The sequence below is a fragment of the Cariama cristata genome, unplaced genomic scaffold (genome assembly GCF_000690535.1).
Source record: "Cariama cristata isolate BGI_N322 unplaced genomic scaffold, ASM69053v1 scaffold381, whole genome shotgun sequence".
In the NCBI taxonomy this organism is placed as follows: domain Eukaryota; kingdom Metazoa; phylum Chordata; class Aves; order Cariamiformes; family Cariamidae; genus Cariama; species Cariama cristata.
The window spans coordinates 38,867-61,742 of record NW_009600766.1 but is presented as its reverse complement, the minus strand read 5'-3'; the positions used below and the strand labels follow the sequence as shown (position 1 = coordinate 61,742).

Below are 22,876 nucleotides of genomic sequence, written 5' to 3'. Positions count from 1 at the left end.
GATGGGGTCCCTATTTCTCTTCACTTCTGGCTAACAGTAGGACATGTAGATTCCCACACCATGCCAAAGGAATCCTAAAGCAGAAATGTGGACATCCCCTAGATAAAGAAGCAAGATGGCTTAAGCCAGATACCTAGCATGGCACCATCATGCCAATGAAGAAAAAAAAAAAAACCTCATGTTTTTGGGTTTACAACCACCCCTCAATTAAGATTAGGAAATATCCTCTTACTTGGTAATATTTCTACAGTACAGCATCTTGAGAATCTGAAGTTGCTTACAACCTTTCCAAAGATATTTCAGCGCTTTGTCAGTAAGATGAATGCAACCTGAGACATCCAAGAAGTGGAGATAATGACAGGCTGCAGCCAAGTATTGGATACAGGTATCAGTCATCTGTAAATGAAGCAACAAGACATGCAGAAGTTAGAAGATTATTGAATAGCTGAAAGAAAAACACACAGAGCACAATTTCAGTGTCTGATTTGTGGGAAAACTATGTTTTAAAATGCTTCATGGAAGTAAACTTTCTGGCACAGCAGAATTCTGAATCTCTGCGAGGAACTGTCACTTAAATATCAGGAGCATATTAGATATTAGTTAACTGTGATTCCAGTACAGTCTAAATTATTGCTGGATTTTTTTCACCTAATCAGAATGGTTTCACTTTCCCAACCTCATAATTTTGCATGTAGCACATATAAGCCTTTAGCCTTACCTGCTATTGCATTGTTCTCACTAAACTATTAGGCTGCACTTACAGTTTTGTTATATCAGTTTTGTATCTGAGTTCTCTGTTACAAATAAGTGTCTTGCACCAAGATCTTTTTCATGTATAGCTGGTTTTCTTTAGCTCTGAAGCAGAGCTGCTTTAGTTTCACCTCACAATTCCATTTTTCTAAACTGACACCCATTGCCATTAATGTTGGACGTTGCATTTGAGAAGAACAGGAGACACAGAGACTTCAAGGTACATAAGCAGTCATGTGAGCTATTTAATCGCTCCACTGACCTCAACAGGAACAGTCAAGAATACATTGTGCACATACTTTAACTACCTTGTTCAGTCAGGACCAAAAATCAAGAGGGGACATACTAAGACCTTTTAAAGATACTTGATTAAAATCAGTGGAGCGGTATGGTGAAAAGACAGATGAGGGTTTCACTTGCATTAAACAGCAAATCTCATGAGAATCTAAAAGGGACAAGGAAACAAGATGAAGCTGGGACCTTGGGTTGTGGAACAGAAAATTAGCACACTATCTCACGATACAGTCCTCCTGGAATATAAAGGTAATTCTGTGCTTTGCTTATTCCAGATTTAGCTATATGCTCAATATTAAGATCTGCAATATATTAATAAATAGATTAAAAGATTAATAAATAGATTAATATTCTTATTGAAATAAAAAGAAGTTGCTGACTCTGAAGTCAGTAATCAATATCAGATGCATTTAAGAGAAACCTACATTCATCATACACTCAATCCTATTCCCTTTAGAGGACTGAATTACAGAATTCATTGTCCATCGAACTGTGCCTTCAGCACTTTGCTATTTAAATAGCTGATTCATTTAACCAGAGATTTATTTTCAATTCTTGTTGTATTTTTTCATGTGTAGGATAGGGTTCCCACAGCAACTTCATTCTTTTCCTATGAAATAAGAATTACTGTTGAATCAGGCTCATTCCCTGAGTAAGACTCAGACCTGCACTGCTGAATATTTTATAGTATCAGCATTTGCAAAATGACTTGTACCTGTCCTAGGTATAGAGAAACATGACAGGGAGGCTCACTGTACTTTCACTGAAGCCAGTGGAGTTTGTTCAAAGACAATTAATTTGCCCCAGTAGATATGATTAAAGTAATAAGCTCTTCTAATTTTAGAGTAACCTGCATAGCACATGCCAAAACATTCTTAATGGATGTGTATTTCTATATTGATTTTTTCCATGTTCTCTTTCTATGATTTTTTTTTTTAAATTCTTTTTTTTATATATAATATAGATGATGTTGCAGGACATGACTGTAAGCCATATTAACATATATCCTTTGGAATAGGTTAATTCTTACTTTAATCGCCTGACCATTTTTAAACAGTCTCTGAGTGGAAAATATTTCCTTACTTAGCAGCTGGATCCCCTCAATTTACACTAGAGATTGCCAAAGGATTTGAAAGACCCATTATTTTTAACATCCACAGGTGTACCCATCTCATTTTATGGAGTTGCAAGCTGGATTCAAGTCAAAAAAAGACTTGTAAACTTTGGTGTAGGTTTACTTGGAAGAGTCCCAATGTTCTTTTCTGAAAATAGTAGGGTATTAGCAGTTAACAGATTAGCTTTATAACCATTTAAAGAAAAGATACCATCTAGGAACAAAGCGTTGGAAGGGGATTACTAGGTCACTGAGTCTTACTTCTTGTTCCCATTTGCAGGAACTGCAAAATACGACCCAGTTCATTCCCTTACCAAGAGCCATCCTAACATTCCTTAATACTTTGCCCCTGTCTCCCTTCCCAGGATGCTGTTTTACAGTTCACTGCTCCAGATAATTTCTCAGATAATTCCCAATTTCCAGCCTAAATGTATTTACTGCCATTTTATAGGGTTGTTTTGTTTTGTTTTGTTTTCCTGTGTTAGCATATAAGGTGTAGTGGAAAGCAGGGCAGAGACAACTGATTGCAACACTACTTAACTTCAACTACTTTGGGAAGATCTCCATGCACAACTTCTATTATCACTGTTATTATGGAAAAATAGCTTAATATCTGTCTGAAAGCAAAGGACACAGGAGATTGAGACCCATGTTTATAATAATTAACAGTGTACAGTAGGTATCTGTAAGATATAAACTAAGGGCTACTGTAAGACACAGAGCAACTTCCTTGGCCTGCCAAATCTGAAACACAGCCTATGGCTTTTGGTCTAGAGGTTGAGAAACTTAGGAACTTTGGGAAGGCAAACAAATTGAACAGAATATTTATAATTTAGGGCTGGCTAACTAGTCAGCCAAATCATCTCAAACTAAGTGGCCAGGAGGCTGTGTTCAGCCACTGCAGTGAATAAGAGAACATGAGAACTGTGTGGAGGATTGAAAGGACAGTCAAGGGTTATGGAGATGGGTGTTGGAGAGGAGTAAGGCAAGGACAAGTGATGGCTGCAGACGTATTGTGCAAGAAAACAGGACATGGTTTTTTAAAGGGGGAAACTGGTCCAACGAGTATGGTGAAATTTTAAAGGATAGTTTAAGATGAACTTTTCCAAAAGTAGTAATAAACTTGGTCTATTCCCACTTGATAGTGGTGGAAGCAACATTGCAACAACTTTTTCCATGAAATTAAAAAAAATTGAATCGGCCTTTTAAAAATTGCATTTGAACACTTATTGCAAAAATGCAGCAAGTATTTGGTTTTGCTATTAAAAAAAATAATTAAAAGTACAGAAATAATTAAATGCACAAACCCTAGAGGTATTAAGTCAGAAAGTACAGGAAAGAAGATTTAGGCGTTCATAACAGCAATAATTTCAAAAAGGAACACACATTCTGATACTGGAAAAAGATAATTGAAGTGCAAGACTTTAATCAAAAAGAAATGATACAGAAAATATGGCAAGTAAAAATGCTGTAGTGTAAGCTCATGGTAAAGAGGAACTAAGTTTCACTATAGATGAATCTGAATCTAAATAAATCAATAGCTGGAAATAAATATTTTTTTTTTTTCAGATATCTAGACATCCTGAATGAAAATTAGTTGAGCAGCTTTTCTGAAGAGATGCTAGTTAATTGAATATGGCTGCATCTGCACATGGTTTTATTGGTAATAAACACCTACTAAACACAATACACCACCTTGGACTCACCAAAGCACACTGGTGACAGTGGGAACCACTAGCAAAACTGTCACACTAACTTGGATATTAAGGGAATATTCATGTAGCCTAGGGATGACTATTATTCTGAGTCTCATTCTAGTAGTCATCAGTAGAGAGATGGGGCTTCTCAAAGAACTGAAGAAAGGTTTTCTGACCGATGCTTTGTAGGAACACTTCTCTCCACTGACTATAAAAAACAGCCTAAGGAAGGCTCCCTTCCATAGGTGTAAGTTATCCAAATAACTCATAAATTTGATTTTTCAAAGGATTTAGTTTCTTAGGCTTAGAATCTTCAAAATAATTAAGCAAGAATTTACATCTCTCAGTGCATCAGCTTCTAGGCACTACTCCTATTTTCAAAATAGCCACTGCCCTGCCATATAAAGCCACAGGTATAAAGTTCTCATGCTTCAGTTTATGCTTTACCTGGATTCAGAAAGAGTGCTGAAAAAATAAAGCATGTAAATACCAGGAGTTATTTAAATAAAGACATCATCCTTTGGAAGCACCCAAAACACCAGAAGCTGGGAAAGTATTTGCAGGAAGCATCACTAAAAGTCCTTCTCTCTTCACCCTGCCCTAGACATCAACCCCTGGAGAGATAAACTTCTACCTGATACAGCATGGAGTCTTTTATGTTGTAACTGCAACCATTAGAAGAACACCAAACACTCTCAAGAGCCAAGTCTCAGAACTTAAAACTCATGGAAAGTCACCTGAACTTAAGCTCCGATTTCTAAATTAGTTGAGTATGTTGTAAAATTGTGACAAGACACAGATGCCAGCAGGTCAAATTTCTGAATGAAATACTAAGTACTTCTTTACAATAGCAATCCCAGAACTATTGCCCCATTTCTTACACATACCTTTGGGCAACCCGCTATGTTGACAGATGTTAGTCTGTGGCAGTGAAGTGCCATTGTCTTCACAGCTTCATCCGTCAGCTGAGGGCAGTAAGAGACATGGCAGTGTTCCAGATATTTTGTGCCCTTGCAGAACTCCTGAAAGAGCAACAAACAAACCAACCATTCTTAGGTGACATGCCTACTCTATTTTTCTCAATTTATGATACATTTACATCAATCCTTTGATCCACTTCAGGCACTTCAGTTTTTTAGGTATCCTTTTTTAATAACGAAGTAATTCAGCTGTTGGCTGTGAATGTCACTAGAAAAAGAAGAGATGCATTAAGAGGCTATTTTCCACTGCTTATATATTATACTATGTGTTCATTAGACTAACATTCATGTAAGTTCCACTGTATATATTAAAATATGTTGAATTTCTTCTACTCTGCAAATGCCCATTTTTGTATATATTAACTTTTCTCTTTTTTTTTGCAAAAATGAAAGAACAACTGTATAAATTACATTATTTTCTTGGAAAGTAATGGGTAAGAATCTCAGGACTGGCACTTGGGAGTTCTAGGTTCTGATTTCTCTGTGGAGTTCAGTCCAGTTAACTGTGGCTGAAGTGCTGTGTAGTTTCTGCTCTGATACCTGTTGACTACAATTTCTGTCCTCATTTTTAGAGCAAATAAGCACCTGCAGATCCTACTGACTTCAATTCCAGCACCTTTGTAACTCAGGTATTAGCTTTTTCATACGCCCTGTAAAACAGATAATTTTGGAAAATAACAGACCAAACTGTTCAGTGACCTTTCCCAGCTTATAAAATGGAGTGGAGATAACTTCACACATTATGAAACTGCAAGAGCTCTTTACAAAACGTTTTGGTGACCTGCAGATGGCAAGTGATAAATAGGTGTAAGGTAGTATTATTATTACTATTATTACTACTACTACTATTAAGACATCCCCTCTACATTAGTTTTTTAATTTTTACATGAATATCTTTCTCATCTTCTCTTCTACAAAGCCAGGTGAAAAGACCAAAGGGACAATTTGACCAACTCAATGTGCTCCTGTATTTTTCATCTTACATTTGATACTTGCACTTCTGACAGGTGATCATATGAATGAAAATTTTTGGCAAAATGCACATTGAAGTATGTATTTTCAATAGCATCAGAGAATCCCACATAAAATTTTGCCTCTCATGAAACACGGGTCGTTATAACTTTGGGATACTATGCACATTTATTGTTTGCAATGAAACTCCTATGAAGAGTTTTTTTCATAAAATATCCTTTTCTCCTTTGCATTCTGAAACTTTGTTTACCTTTTGTCCTGAATCTTTTTCAAACCTGAAAATATTCACTTCTAGACCTACAAAGAGAAGGAGAAGGTATATAATTTGTGTTTGTGGAAACCTTCTCTTGAAGAGCTTTCAGATTTGTTAACTCAAGAACCAAACAGCCTAAAATCTTATTTCTTCACCTAACGGTGCCACGATGTCAGCATCACAGAATATGCTGCGGCTCAAGCAAAGCCTTAGCTTCAGTGAGAATCTCTCCTCTTCTGTGATGTCCAGCCTAAAACCATGGTGAGATGCCTTAAATTTGTCACTGAGCTGAACTTCTAGCCCTGCTAATCTTGGCCTAAGTCCAGTGTAATTCGTCATTCACTGGAATGAGAAGTCTATCTCTGTAGAAGAAAGAAGGAAATACTTATGTAGCAGATTGAATAAAAAACACTGGTTGCATGAAGCTTTTCAAAACTTTCAAGAATTAGTCCTGAGATAAACAGACTAAAGACTACACGGATAAATAACACAAGTGCATGCACACAGACACACACAAATGCACATACTTATCATGTACAAATATTACATATTTATCATTCTGAAAAAAATTCTGTAGTAATCAGACTATTGTCTTTGACACACGGCTATTTTTTTCCTTACGTAGAACAGGAACTCAGACACTAACATATGGTTGATCACTGGAAAATGTTAGCTTTGTTATGACCAAAAATTATGTGGTTCTGTGTGATTTTCATAAGTCTTACCTAACAGATGTAAAGAAACTTATTAAGTCTGAAATTTGTTTCATAGACTGGAATTTTAGAACTTTTTGTCTGTATCCTCATTCTAGCTTCTTTTTTTCTATCATCACAGCTGTATCAAGGCAGTGCTTCTTGGGCTTTTGGTTCTTGTTTTATTTTACAAAAATATTAGCATGTCAATGTTTTAACTTAGGACTGGTTAGAGTGGACAATTCAGAATTTATATTAATTGGCTTCTGTACCTTTTGTATTTCAATCTTAGCTCTACAGGCTGTTTGCTACCTGCAATACAGAAACATTCTAAACCCACTAACTGAACGTTTTTTTATCCATGTATAAGAGAAACTCCACTCCCTTCAGAATTAGGCCTCAGATGTGATGACTTAATCACTACATTCTCAGCTAGGGTATGTAACACAAGCTGAAGCCAAGATTTCAATGCCTGTGAGATTATGTTTATCTTGTTTTTACTGGCATAGTTTGTCTACATACATATTTAAAATATCCTTCAAAGTTAAGTTCTGAATTTGCTCTTAAGTCTACCCCTATGTTATTTTGCAAATAGCACTAAAATTATATTCGCAATCAAGGGAATGGAGTTTTGTTTGCTCTCTTCGTCTCTGTATCCCTGGTACTATGCCTATAAAGAAAATAACAGAAGAGGTTGTGAAGATAAATAATGTTTGCAAAACATTTAGACATTACAAAGAATCAAATACTATATGAAGAAAAGAACATAATTTTCTAACTTATTTGCACAATTTTAATTCTGTGTAAATAAGGCCTGAGGACACACACAAGCATGAATGAAAATATGAAATACTAAATTGCTGCTCATTAAGTGAGCATCATCTGACCTATGAATGAGCAAAGATCCTATTTACAAATTATGTGATCACATAAGCATTTACATACTGTTCTAATGCCTGGGAACAAGTAAAAGAATTAACACTGGACTTTCAACATTATTTCTGTTTGTATTATTTTTGGTTATATTATTCAGTTATTTTATAACTTTCCAGCAATTTACCTTAACAGTGCTAGTAAAACCCTCTTAATATGCATTTTCTTTTCACATAATTTAAATATTCTTTATATAATCAAAGGATAACCAAGTCATGCAGCATACAATGGGGTTACTCTCCACAAATATTCCATAGACTCATATCCTTAGATTGAACTTACAAAAAAGGACTTGCCATTTTGTTTCGAGTTACTTCATACCTCTTCTTCTTTCTCCTGCCCTTGCTAGATCCATGACAGCATGGCTTCTGTAACTCCTACATGTACTCCCTGCTGATGCTTTCTTTCTCAAAAAGTTCAAATTCATATGGCAGACAAGGAAAGCATAAACACTTCTTTTTTTCACAGGTTTTTTTTTTTTTTAACTTACTCTATGTAGTGAGACAACTGAAATCGCTCCATAGTCATAAGCATAGCACAAGGCAGAAGTGAATATTCTCCTTTGAAAGCAGCAGCACTGGTGCTACACAATTTTCCATGATGTACACAAGATGTACATACTTGGTCATTGTTTCAGTTAAAAACATGGAACTTTACACAGAGCATTCATGAAAAGTGAGTCAGAATTATTCCTAAAGAAGCAAATCCTAATGACCTGACATGTATGTTGGGTAACAAGATTCAATCCAGATGCATCCCTTGTGGTACAGCAACAACTGAGTCAGTCTTACAATATATGGCTATGAAATGATAGATGTTGGAGCTTTATAATGGAAAAAATGTAGAAGCTGAAGACTGGGATTATGCGATGGCATTGCCTGACCTGCAGCCTTATGATCTGCAGCTGTTTATGGGCATGAAATTGATATAATTAAAAAAAAATTATTTAAGTATTTCTGTTGCATAGGGTTAGGAACAATTCTCAATCATGGAAAAAAGTGCTCTTATTTGGATGTAAATCGTCTCTCCTTCCTAACAAATTGGATGGTTCTTTTTCCTACTGTAAAGTTACCAACTAGTGTTTATTTCTTATATTGTTCTGAAACACAAAGCAGTAAATTTATGCAATCATATCGAATCTGTTAGATCTCCATAAGGATTTAGGTAAATTTCAAGCAACCTGTGATAAGGATAAAGAATTTCACAGTTTAACCTTACATTTTGGAAACAGTCATCTCCTTTTCTTCATTCTGAATTTTCAAACTAGGTTCATTTCATGCCCACTAGATTATGTATGGAAGTAAACAGCAAAAAGTTGACCTCTATCCCCCCTTTTCATGCCACTTGCGATTGAACAGATCTCAGTCGTATTCTCTCAGCCATTCCCTCTCCAGACCGCAGGTTCCTCACTTACTTATTTGTTCCTTTTATGGAGATTGCACCATACCTCTGATCATCCCTGTTACCTTCTCTGAATCTTTTCCAGTCTCCAATGCAATGCCTTACCCATAAAAAGCATTACAGTGACACCGAAAAACTGATTTCACCAAAACAAGACAATGAATACTAATAAATCAGAATTTAGTATGTAATTACTGCTATGTTGATAGGGTAAGTCAAATATTTGGATGGCAAGTCTCATTGTTGGCATTCATTAAAAAAACACAAGAATCAGTAAATCAGAAATATAAAAAAATTCATAAGCATTGTAAAATGAAATTAAAATACTGTATTAGTATTAATATTTCTATGATGACTGCTGATTATTCAAAAGAGAAAGTATTTTCTCACTGTGTAACTTCATAACTTACTATCAACTGCCTTTGTGGCAAGTACAATTTGTAGGTTGCCTTTCTACAAATTAATTAATTTCCTGTCTGATTACTTTATAAAGATTATTGACCCTGGGAAATTTCTAAATTCATAGGCTAAATGTAAGATCAAAACACTAAACAATACATATTTTAACTTAATCTTTTTATTTTAAGAACAATGGGGAAAATGAAGTTTAGTGAGATTCAATACATGTCTTGCTGTGAGCATGATGAGATCTTTAGAATAAGAAGTCAGTATTTCAAACATCTAGCTTAAAAGGCATATAGTCCATTTTCTAGCAGATTAGTTTTATCATTAGATATGAATAAATTATGCATTTGATGTTTTTGTAGGACATTTTAAAAGGTTTTTTTCAAATAATGACACAGTGCAATTTGTGCTATTTTTCCCATAAAACAGCTAAGACATCTATTCAATTTGGAGAAGATGAACATGCATTTCTTATTGAAATATAACTTGTTATTTTTAATCACAGTAATCATACCATTTATGCTGGTAAGACATATGCCTTTAGAGGTATATCGAAACATATTTTTGTGTCACTACGAGATAATGATATGTAGCGATGTATTATATCAGCAGCACATGAGGAACCAAGTGTAACAGACTAAAAGAAATTCAACTATTCCATTGAGCTAGGCATGCTAAGTCATCTAAATATGGCATTCAAAAAATTACTGACTAAAGAAGCAGAAAGCAAGACCTGAAAGCCTACACCAGCAATGGGAAAAGTATGTTTTCGATAGAAATTGCTGAAGGATTTGTAGAGCAAGAAAGAAATAATAGTACCAGCAATTTAGACTGCAATTTGCACAGTACAATTCAGTAGAAATTAAGGCTCTTTTGGAGTGAATTTCAGAGTCAAGCAGAATTCAAGATGCATTAAAATTCACGGAAGGCATGAAAAAACATGGAAAGGTATGAAAGGGGAGAATCATTTGTAAGAGTGAGAGTGCAGAATGGTGTAATGAAGACTAAATGATGACATATAGAGTAAAGGAAGATCAGTTTTGGACCTAGTGAATTTGAAGAAATACAGAGGCTTCCAGGAAACACCAAGAAAAGAGGTGAAGTTTTACCTGAATCCCAGTATCACTGATGTTTTTGCATTCTGATATAGAAAGTTCCTTTATTTTTCCATGGCGGCCAAGGGCTCTCAAGCCCTAAAAAATTCCAGAAAAATTAATCTTAAAAATCAATCCATGCAATTATATGTAATTACATTTAATATGTTAAGATGGTCAATAATGTCCAATGCCTGTATATTAAAGTTTCTATCCAAGAATTACAGCACTTTTTAAGACATTCTCTTCAGCAGAATGCATATAGTTTATCCTCCAATTTTTGCTTGAAGTATGTACAAGGGTGAAGAATTCTTTGCAGAAATAATTCAATTGAGAAAACAAAAAAATCATATTTTCCTTCCTGTTCAGAAAGAAAGAAACTGAAGAAAAGTACTGTGGCCTGAAATACTTCCATGAGACACAGACCAGGACTCTCATAAAGCAAAATACATTTACAGATCTCCTCTAAAATTTGGGTTTGAAAGAAGTTTTCACAATTTTTTTTTTATTGGAAGAACAAAATTTGCTATGACCAAATAATATCTTAAAAGTGCTGCCTTTATGATTTGCTTACCAGTAAGGGCTTTATGGCTACAGCTATGGTACAAGACAGCATTTGAAATGGTGCAGTCACACTCATAGGTGCATGAACAACCCCCATATTCAAGACAACAGGGAGGTGAAAACTTTGGTAAATTCCTATTTTAGGAGTGCAAAAGGACCCGAAGATATTTTGTGACTTTTACTGCTTGTACACCAGGAAACAGGACCATGTTCTGATCCTAAACTCTCTAATCTGAAGGAGAATTAAATGTTGACTTTGTAAAATGTATTTTGATAGTCACAGCAGAATATCTCAGTGCTTTATATCAAGAAAGTAAACCTTACTGAAAAAAAAAGTTATCACTTTATTCCATATGGTTAATAAATTATCTACAATTAGGCAATGCACAGCATTGCGCAGAGAGGAAATATCATCTTGAAAAAATAAGCACATGTAAATAGTGTCTGGAATCCAGATGTGGACACTGTAATGATAATGCTGGAAGAGTGCGGCTAGAGTTCAAATTTTGCAAATTCCTGAAATCTCACAGGCTGAATAAGAACAAAAAATGGAATAATGAAAGAGATTTCCAATTCTGGCTACTTATGAAAACAAAGAAATTTGCATTTTTCTCAGCAGACGCAATTATGTGGTGAGCGTTACTTTCAACAGCTTCATGAAAATCTACAGATATCAAATTTTTGTTGACCAGAGCACTCCTATTCAAGACAAAAAAAAAGTTATGTACTTAAACCCCAAGTGGGTTTATGTCAGAACTTGAATTCCTTACAGCACAGACTGATAGTGATACGTGTGACCTTATGGACATAATTTCTTTTTCCATTTTTCTTTATTTAAAAATGGCACCACTTTAATATACTTGGTAATGAAATACTGAAGAATATTATAAAATTTTTTGCTACATGACAAGTAATGCTGCTATAACTTCAAAGTTAATTTATAATCTTTTATATTACTAGAGTGACACTGAACCACAGAACAACTTTTTTTTTTTTTTCCCAAAGGAAATCAAGGTCTCCTTTGAGGTATTTCCTTAATAATTCCAGATTTGTGAAGGGAACGAGGGAAGACATGGAAGACAAGGAAGGTCATTAGGAACTGTCTATTACATAGAAAAACTATGAAACTTTTACATTTCCAGAAAGAAACTTCTTCAAACAAGCTCTACACAGGAAGCTAACCTATATGAAATTTTTAAATATTATTTTTGTATCTAACATATCTACAAAGGAGCCAGTTATCACCAGTTTTATTAGACTTTCTGATTTATTCAGCAGTATTCCCTAATAAATAACATCAGGGACCCCCATCCAGCATACTGACCTATTTCTAGGGACTTTTATCTTCTATACTAAGCCTCCTGACATTTTTGAAAGATATGGTCAGAGCTATCATATTATCATTGGAACTCCTGGAAATAGATGCAAGCAAAACAAATACTGTGCAACATACTGACTAGGATCACCCACTCTATGTGTCTCCAAAAGCATACTTCCCCTTTAACATAAAGAAATCACCCCATGTATCTTGGATCAATCTTCTGTTGCCATGGAGGAAGGGAAGGCTTTGTCTCGCGTCTCTTGTATAGCATGTATATTACCATTTCCATTTAGGAAACCACTTTAAAAGAAACTTCTTATTCCTCTCCAACAGCTGCTTTTTTCAAGCAATTTTTACATTTTTGTTCTGTTTCATTTACTTTATTATGTGAGGCCTACAGACATTTGCAGAACATATTTTATTATTATTTCACCATGGGTTTTGTACATGAGAAAATGAGTATCGACTCTACCAGTTGGTGAGGGTCTTTACTTGCTAGAGGCAAAAGACATCTGAGGCTATGGCATACCAAAGAACAACTCTTTATTATTTATATTCACAAGCTGCAAGTCTTTGCCTTTCAACTGCAGACTGCAACGAATGTACCATCTCTCGCTAACAACAACCATGTGGTACGCTATTTTCAACTTCTTCAGAGATTTCTGTTCACATATCTCTGTGTAACCTTAAAGGTCAGCATCTGTAATGTATCTTTATGTTCAAGAGATATACAGATGTTACTTCCTGTTCATACCCCAAACCAAAAAGACTGACCTCAAAGTGACTCAAATCTGGGAAGACAGCTCTTAAAGAGGTATCTTCCACCTTCCATTTCTGAGCCATTTAATATTAAATGACCCATCTTATCCTCTAAAATGTTCAGATTTTTGCACAGATTAGCCACAGTCAGGTACCAGTTTCATGGATCAAACACTAGAAGACAAGAATGTAATTTCTATCATGCAGTATTATTTTGCTAATAACGATACATACGTGGCAGAACAAAGTTCAGTTTCAGATAGCAAAAACATTCTGGAAAATGGCAAGTTCTTACCAAACGTAGCTATGGTGTTTGCAATACCTGAGCTAATATAAAGGTGGGACAGATCTGTTTACAGGAACTGTAGAGACATTTTGCTATCGCAGTGCAGAAATCCCCCTGCATGACTTTGTGTTAATGCATGCCATAAAATTTAATTTCTGTACCTAACACCATTTGCGGCTAGACCAGATCATAACTTATGAAATACATTTGCCAATGTTTCTTGACACTAAGTCCAGACAACAGGGCTTCCATTGTAACAAAACATCCTGTAAAAATATCGAGCCCAATTTTCAACATTGCTAAGTACCTTTAATTCCTACAGATTTGCACTGGGGATCAAGGTGTTAGCCCATCTGGCATTGATTGTAATGACTCTCTGTGTTAGCATTTTCTATTTCTATGCAGAATTAAGTTTCTAAGTCTCCAGGCTAAATTCTCTCCTTCTCTATTCTCCCAAGCAAACTGGAGTGCTAACATTTGAATTTGGAGCCCATTTTAATATATTTTAACATTTCCTTTTCCCTGCCTTGGGAATGCGTATGATTTGTCACATCCTTTCCTTTGGAAATCAAATGCGACTAATTAATTTGCGGTCTGTTGCTGGTTATATCTATTAGTCCTGATAATATTCTTTACCTTCTTCTTAACCTTTACAAGGCTCTTCCTCAGTCCTACTGGCGTAATTTTCCAACAGACCAAAATGTGGAGCCAGGCTACGGATTCAAGTCACCATAGATCCAGAATCCCACTAAGAGTGCAAAGAAATTACTCTAGATAACTGTGGAAAGCCAAAATACCGCTTTTGGGTTTGGGTGGTTTTTTTCCTTATTTAGAAACTTATTATTAAAATATTAGTAAGTATTTATGTTGCAGCTTTGTCTTCAGGACCAGCCAGGTTCTGAAGATAACTAAGTACAAACACATAAGAAAAGCAAGTTGAGGTAATTGTTTATACATCCATATAACCACTGCTCCAGATTTCCTCATGATTACAAATTATCCTCAACTATAAAGAGTAACTACACATAGCATGCAAAAAATCTGTGACTGATCAGCTGACTTGATGCCACACATAATTCCTGGGAGGTATTTCAGCCAGAAGAGAGAATGGGGCCTTAGATTATTACGAGAGATAATTTAATGCATGAGAATCACTGTGGAACAAAATGCCGAAGCAAAGAACATTTCTTTGCACACTTCATATTTCCTTTTTATCTTTGATTTCAGAAGTATATCAGGGCTCTTCCCACTTTTAAAGTATTTTACGTAGTTTTTATGTCTTAGGTTATTTTTTTCTCTCTCATTATTACACTGCATATAATTCACCACTGATATTAAGCTTCCCTGAGTCTATGTCAGGGCATATACTGTTTTTGTTGCTGGATGCTCTATATATCTCAGGATTCAACTAAGTTACTTTAACAATTCCTTTTATTATTTTTTACTATGCTTTTTCTGACTATCTAAATCCTGCTTGACTTAAGACACTTTCTTCAAATGTCCTGACACTTCTATACTTAATGTTTTTCTCATGTCCCAAGAAGATGGGTGGTCCAGGCCATATGCATTAGCAGTTTGTGTCAGAACAAGGAAAGCTAGGCAGCTGCATGCTTTCAGACTCTCAGACTTGCAGCAAAGCTGCCAAAGCTGTGTCATTTAGACATCAGAAAAAGTTCAAGACATTTTAACAAAAATATGGAGAGCATGAGAATAAAGTTTATAAATAAAATTGCTTCTCTAACTCAAGGAAGCATTTCCACTGAGTCACTGAGACTGCTCTTATAAGAAAGAGAAATAGGTTTTACCCCTAAATGACAGTCTTTCCAGCTCCAAAATAGAAGCTTAAACACCTTGTATGTATTGTAAATGCCCTTTACAATGATATCTAAAATGAGCTGTGATTACAGTATTATCTATGCATTCATGAAAATGTTCATAATACTCACAATTCAAACCCCAAAACCTATGGTCCCTATTCCAGGGAGTTCAGGAGAGTGAAAGGTGAGGGAAAACAGTGAGGGACAGGAGGCTAGCAAGAAAAAAGGGAGTTTTCTCAAAGAATTTAAAGACAGTTTTTTCAAAGAACTCAACATTTTTTGCACAGTCATTGAGTCTTTAAAAAAAAAAGATGCTGTCACTAAGTTGCAAATCTTTCCATTTCTAAGTCTCTTTAAAGTTGCTTATAGCTCTAAGAAACCAATTTCTAGTACTTCAGGAGTGACAAAAACAGAACTAATGTCCTTTCCACTATTAAAAAAAGTTATTGAGACTTAAAAATGTGTGTTAATTTATTTTTAAAAAATCAATTTTGAATAAACAAGGATATATTTTCTGAAATGTAAAAGGATGAATGCTAAAATAACTGAGTGAATAAATCAATATTTTAGATGTAATTGTGTTTTATTTTATTTAATGTTACGTTATGTATTTTATGTAAGTAAAAGCAATATAATCAAAGCCCTAATGAGAAAAGTGCAGTAACGTCTTTGGTATGCCACCAGTCTCTCAAATGTATAAAGCTGATATCCTCTTCATTGGATAATATTTGGTTTTGTTAATGAATGGTCTTTGATTTTTATCTAGCAAGACATGCAAGCATACATACAACCTTAAATATGTGATGAATTACTTGCCTTATTCTAGGTTCTGTTTAGAAGTTTTCCTAGGCATTTTCTCTCAAAGTAAAATGCATAACTTTCTATACAATACCAAAATTTGAATAGATGCAATGATCATTTTTATTCAATTCCCAGTCTTTCTGTTGACAAGTAGACTCAGGACAAGGATAATAAACTTCTCCAAACATGAGAGAGAGGTGAGTGCTGTATTTCTTATTAGCACTGCATATTTTAATTACTGTGAGTCTACAGGGTACTTTATTTCATTAACAAGATCTCATCAGGAAAATTCTGAGAGTCAATATATTTCTTCCAAGTGCAATACATTCCCTGAATGAAAGACAGATTGAAACAGGAACATTTAACTTATTTGGCATCAGAGAAACTACAGAGTTTCCACCAACAGTGGAAAGAAATTCCATTTTGATTAAATCAATCATACCTGAGGCACAAATCTGCACAAAAATCTGACTCTACTGTATCTTTTCTCCTCTGTCCTTTCCTTAAGTATATGTCATCCTTATTGCAGTACTTTCTGCTCTGCTTTGATGGGCAGAATGATTCTGCCGTCATTTGAAAAACTAGAAAGAAAAATTCTCCTGTGTAGTGCAAATCTATGTTGTGCATTCTACGTGTTTCACACTAAATAGCAAGATGGCAAAAGCAACAGAGATCTACTGCACAGACTACAGGAAAGCATATAAGCTTTACATTTTCTCTTTATCAGCACAGCATAATGGTGTCGATTACTGCATATAAAACATTGTGTTCTCTGCTACATTTCTAAAGCAATTTGGCAACAGTACTTACAAAGTCCTAATTTAAAGATATCTTAATACAACTTCATCTATATGCTAATAAAATGCATAATATAAAGTCAATGCATACAAATAGTAGCTCGTTGCAAAGCAGACTGCTAGGTTTCCTTTTATCAAATCATGTTTCAGGATTAGAAAATGTATTTATTACACATGTGTGAATGTTATATACTTAAACCACAGTGAACAGCAAAAACCATAACAGTTTTGTAGCTAGTCCTAGCAATCATATCAGAAATTACAAAAATGATAAATGGCTAATTTCCGGGTTGATTTATCTGTCTTGTGGGAGGGAGGCAACTGAAAGCCTTAGAAATGCAGTGTAAGCAAAAAGCTTGGCTTATTGCCGAGGTCATGGGTTGTGCTATGTAAAAACAAGAGTGAGAAGCAACATAGCACTTTAAAAGACCAGCTGTGGCAGGCAAGGAGAAAGAAAACATTTCTGTTGAAACATTGTGGGACTGTAATTCAGGGGATTATAAATTTCATTTAGATATAATTTAATGATATTTTAAATGATCACATTACATGAAGTCTTCTTGGATTTTCCAACCTTTATTTAGCTTAATTTTTTTTTCCAGGCCTCCACAAAAGACACAGGCATTTTAATTACTTTTTTCACATTTTAATTACTTTTGCACAGACTCTGTGTTAGAGATAGATAATAAAGTTCTTAGTCAGAATTCTGTTTGAATTGCGACTGAGTGAATAGTCTCTATGGCAAGTTTTTTCACAAGGTTTCTCCTAGGTTTCTGTGTTCAGTGAAAAGAGTTTGTCCCAAAAGTAAAAGAAACAGCAAAATGGCTGTGAATCCTGCGCACAAGGCAGGACCTGCCAAGAACATCTAATGTGGAGGCCTGTGATGTTTCACCTGGCTCCCACACTCGCTATTTTGTTTTCCAGAGTCTTAGCAACTTGACACATTGAAGATACCTTGTTAGTAATTCTTTCAGTAGCAATTATTTTCTAGACCACAGTGTAAAGCAGTGCCTCTGCTACAGCTAACATTCAGGATTTTTCACCACAAAATCTAGTTCATGGAAAACACAACTTTTACAAATATAAAATTTAAAAAATATCTTTTTTTTTTTTTTCCCCAGTTTTCCTCAGGTCTAATCATCCTGTAGCAAAAAACTTCAGTTTAACAAACATTTTTTCAGATCAGTTTCACAGCAGCTACACTTTCTCTTTTTGACAGTTTCTGTTTCTTTTTTTCAAATGTGAGAATTGTTCAACGTAAGTATTACCTTTTAATGGGTACTGCCTATACATGGGTTAATACTGTATTATATACATTTCTAAATATGTTTTCATGATACTGCAACTCCACTGCTTCATATCCATGCAGGTTTTTAAATGAATGGATTTTTATTGCATTTTTTCAGAAAGCCTAGATAAATAGTAAACACATTCTTCATTCTTTAATCATATATATACCATATCTGAGATGCTGCTTCCAGAGAGGTCAATGGATATCAATGATGACATATTTCCCAAAGCTTCAATTCCAGCATCAGTCACATTTTCACAGTGACGCAGATTTAGGTAGGTCAATTCATGACATCTAAATTAAATTTAAAACAAACAAACAAACAAACAAACAGAAATGTCATCTTTCTACTTTTGCTACAGAAATGTAGCATAGGAAGTACCTTTTTGTAATAAACCTTGCTAAGTTTTTTTCAGGGGACCTATGAAAATAAGTACTCTAGACGCATGAAATTATACCAGACTTTTGATACCTAGCTTACATAGGCACTTCCAAGGATTATATTCATAATGCACAAGCATCACAAATATTTCAAATGATGAACAGCAATGAAATTAAATCAAAATACGGAAATCAAGGAGCTATATTACAAATAAAAATATTTTTTTAATTAGTTTAATGCTTGACTTGTCCTCATCTCCAAATCCCTCATATCTTGCACAGGAACTTCAAACCTCACCACAACGACAGAATTCAGGACCCCATGCCTGTACCCACACCCAGCTACATCTACACAAATAACAGTACACAGCAAATGAAGACATTGCCAGGTTCTGCAAATCAGCACTGACTGACCATACATGGAAGACTGAATTTTACTGTGAAAGTAAGCACCATTAACTGCATGTTCCCATAACCAAACCAGAAGACCTAAGAAATCTGTGCTCAGAGATGCTCAGCTATCCAATATTACTCCTGAGGAACTGGAATTGAAGAAGTTTAGCAAGAGAGTGTTTTTTGTTTCTGCAGATATTAGTATTTACTGAGTTTACAAAAATACGACTTATACAGACTAATCTTTTAATGCAGTTTTTTTACTGACAACCATCATTTAAGCACTTTTTTCCCTCTAAAATTAAGAATTCTCAGGTTTCCATATTTATATTGATGAATTCCCCTTCATATAATGGATCATTTTTTAAGAGATTCACAATGCCAGAAGGGACTAGTCATTTATCTAGTACAATTTTCTGTATATAACTGCTGTATAATTTTACCCATTTATTAACATATTAAGAATATTAACATTAGAAATATGTTGAAAGTCTAACCACACTAGAAAAATATTGTACTGGACTATGGTACCTTTGTGCTATTTCTGTGGCAGAAGCATCAGTGACACGAATACAATTAGTCAAATTCAGCTCTCTTAGCTTAGCTCCTGAAGAACCTTGTACAAATGGCCTTACGCCTCCATCACTGATTCTAAAAGAGAAATGTAGGCAATATTTATAATATGTATTTTTTCCAGTCCATACAAGTCAATATGCAATTTGTATTCAGCAGCTTGCATTGTAGATAAGTAGAAATTAATAATTGTATATTTCTAATAGCCTTTTAAACTCCCAAAAGGAGTCAGAATAATTAATGGCTTGATTAGAAAGATAGCTGCTCTTTGGAACTGTTGAAAACCAGAACTTTCTGAAAAAAACTCTGTTGGAGATTATGAGAACTTCCATTAGTTCCAACTCTCAGATATGATAGCACCCCAAAAGACAGAGGTTGAAAAACCTATCTAGAAAGCATCAGAACCTGATCAAACATTTCAGAGTTATTTTTGTTTTAGTATCTTTCTTAATTTAAGGAACAGAAATAATTTAAAGGAAAAATTATCTTCTAGCACAAAAGCAAAAGCCATAGGTAGTATATGTAAGCTGTAGCTGTTCTGTACACATGCATGAAGAGTTAAGCTGAGTTCTTCTTTGGAGTGTTTCACTTAATCAATTGTATGTCTCATACACGAATCACTAACTCATAATATACACAAAGGTTACAAAAATTAAGTAGATAGATGATAGAAAATCTTTCAGCCAACTCAAGAGGGTTAGGGAGCTGACTACAACTTGGGTAAGTGTTTCAATACAGTTCATATCTCTGGTATGTTTAACATTACTTGTACACATAGCTTTTCAATGCATTCCCAGTATTTATTCTGTGTTCCCTGATGAATAAAAAATTAGTTCCAGAATTCTGTAGGACAGAATCATATTTTGGCTGGTACAGTTTGTTGCAGCACAAAGAATCACTGCAAATCCCAAAGTCCTAGAAACACCTGCATAGGAATAGCACTACTAATAAAGGATAATCTAAACAGAGCCTCATTGTGTGACCACAAGCTAAAAATGAAGCCATAATTCATAAAGTGTTAAAGTAATCACTCTGCAATAATTCAACCACTGTGGTAGTTTTGGTGTTATTTCACAGTGCAGTTGTTTTTCATTCAAGATAGGTAAATTTACAAAATATACTTTCAGAATACAATTTTTTTTTTACGGTTGGACTTGATCTTTGAGGTCTCTTCCAACCATAATGTTTCTATGATTTTATAATAATTAACTTGCATAAAGTCTGTAAGGAATGCAACGCCTACCAATACACCCAACTGCATTAAAAAAAAAAAAAAAAAAAAAGAGATATTCTGTAATCACACTAATCACACTGAGCTTGAGGCTGAAATAGACACATTATAACTTTTGAGATAGTTGTGCTGTGAATACTCATGCTAAGTTTCTCTAGTCAGCAGATTAACTGTGTAAGAACACAGGCCACACGCTGCTTTATCATACGTTAAGATACTTAAACTGGGAAATGTGTCAAGGGTATGAGCCACCACATTGCTTGTGTCCATTTTTAGACACCTTTTTACTCACATTTCTACTATTTCTTAATTCTAATAACCATGACCAGTTAACTTACTTTCTTCATTTCACATGTAGTCAAATACTTCCTGTAATTTAAGAATTCTGAATTGTTAGATTTTCTCTTTCTGTCCCTTTCATTTCTTTAAAAAATTTCCACATGACTAAGTAACTTAAACTCTTAGACTAAGATAAAATGTCAATGAAAAAAAAGGAAACTGATGAAGAGCACTAAGATGGCTAAGTATTTCAAAATCTGTTCTTAAGATTCTACCACTGGTATAGCGCTTCCCTTGATTTCTATGACAGATTCCTAAATGTTTCTAACTCACAGTGTCAACTTTTATAGCAACACACTGTCCAAATAAGAGAAACACAAATACTAACAATCCCCTTTTTTGTAGTTTCGTATCTCTTGAGAGAAAGTCTTTACCAAGTTTAGATGTGTTACAATCTATAACTTTCTTAATGCCAAAACTTTCACAAGTGTCTGCAAAACCAATAATATAAGTACAGAGTTTTACAATAGCTTTACAACCACTTAAAAAGTTTTGTTAAGGTCATTCAGCAATTCTTTAGCAGTAGAGACAGTGGACACATGTGCAAACACACTCACAGCCCAAGATTTGGCTAACAGACTGGAAAATCCAGCCTTCTAAATGTTAAACCAGACAATGTAGGCAGCTGTCCCATCTGTCCATCTGAACTACTAACATGATGTCACAGTATTACTCCAGCACTTCTCAGTTCATCTACATGCAATGTTATCAGATTTTTATACAGCATTAACAGGCATAAAAAGCACTTCAGTTACACATTAAAGCAGAATCCCTAAAACTTCACATGACATCAGAAATTTTAAGATAAGCAGCAATTCTAGCTTCTTTGCATTATTTTACAAGTCTGTTGATTTTGAAATGTTTGGAGGTTTTGCCTCCCACCCATGACTCCATCACCGTGCCACAAAACAGGGAACAAGCATGCATCTTTGGAAGCCCTTTCATTTGTCTTTGTTTCTAGTGATACATGACACACCTGAAGTGGAAAACAGTCTTCACATAACATATATACTTTCTCTACAAAATAAATTACAATGTTGTCTTGGTAACTGTAAAAAATTGGCAGTTTTGTTAATGTCTTAGTACTAGATAGTTATAAAGTATTATTTTAATGTTCACAAAATTAAACAATATCCAAATTTTAATAAAGCTGTGGCACTGGCTTTGTCATCAGTTATCATTTTCATCTTCTTTGTAGCCACCTTCCATCACTAAAATATGCCATGGCTATTAAGTAATATTACATCTACAGTTGATTTTTTTGCTTGACCTGGAGTAATAATGAATGGATTTTTGAAAATATGATATAGGAACAAAAAACTACTCGTATAAAATATTTTTTAAATATTAAGATACATGTGTTAACACTCTAAGAATTTATTTTTAAAACTGAAACACTTAAGTTTTAAAACAGAATGACTTTAAAACTGAAAGAGGACTTTTTATGAGTATAACTAACTTTACTAAAATTCCTTTGCAATGGTTTACAGAAATCTGGATGTGATATAGTACCTTACGCAGTCCGCTACATTCAGTACAAGAATATGCTTCAATGGTGAAATCATCTTAAGACCAGTATCTGTAATCTTCTGACAATCAGCCATATGAATGTGCCTGATGTATGGGCAGCATTTACTCATCAACTGGAAACTTAAATCAGTAATTTGGTTATTCCCTGTTGAAATATATAAAGATGTAAGTTACATATCCAACTTACATTAAGGGCCTGATCCAAATA

General features: G+C 34.6%; 1 protein-coding gene across 1 annotated transcript in view; it reads right to left on the bottom strand.

Annotated features, from left to right (window-relative positions):
• The window catches only part of FBXL13 (F-box and leucine-rich repeat protein 13), a gene marked incomplete at its 5' end in the record, with an annotated part of 67,132 nt that overhangs the window by 8,223 nt on the left and 36,033 nt on the right, over window positions 1-22,876 (bottom strand). The window contains 6 exon segments of the mRNA XM_009710125.1: window positions 233-396; window positions 4,743-4,877; window positions 10,601-10,684; window positions 18,389-18,515; window positions 19,527-19,646; window positions 22,651-22,813. Of these exon segments, the coding sequence (XP_009708427.1) occupies window positions 233-396; window positions 4,743-4,877; window positions 10,601-10,684; window positions 18,389-18,515; window positions 19,527-19,646; window positions 22,651-22,813 (793 nt within the window).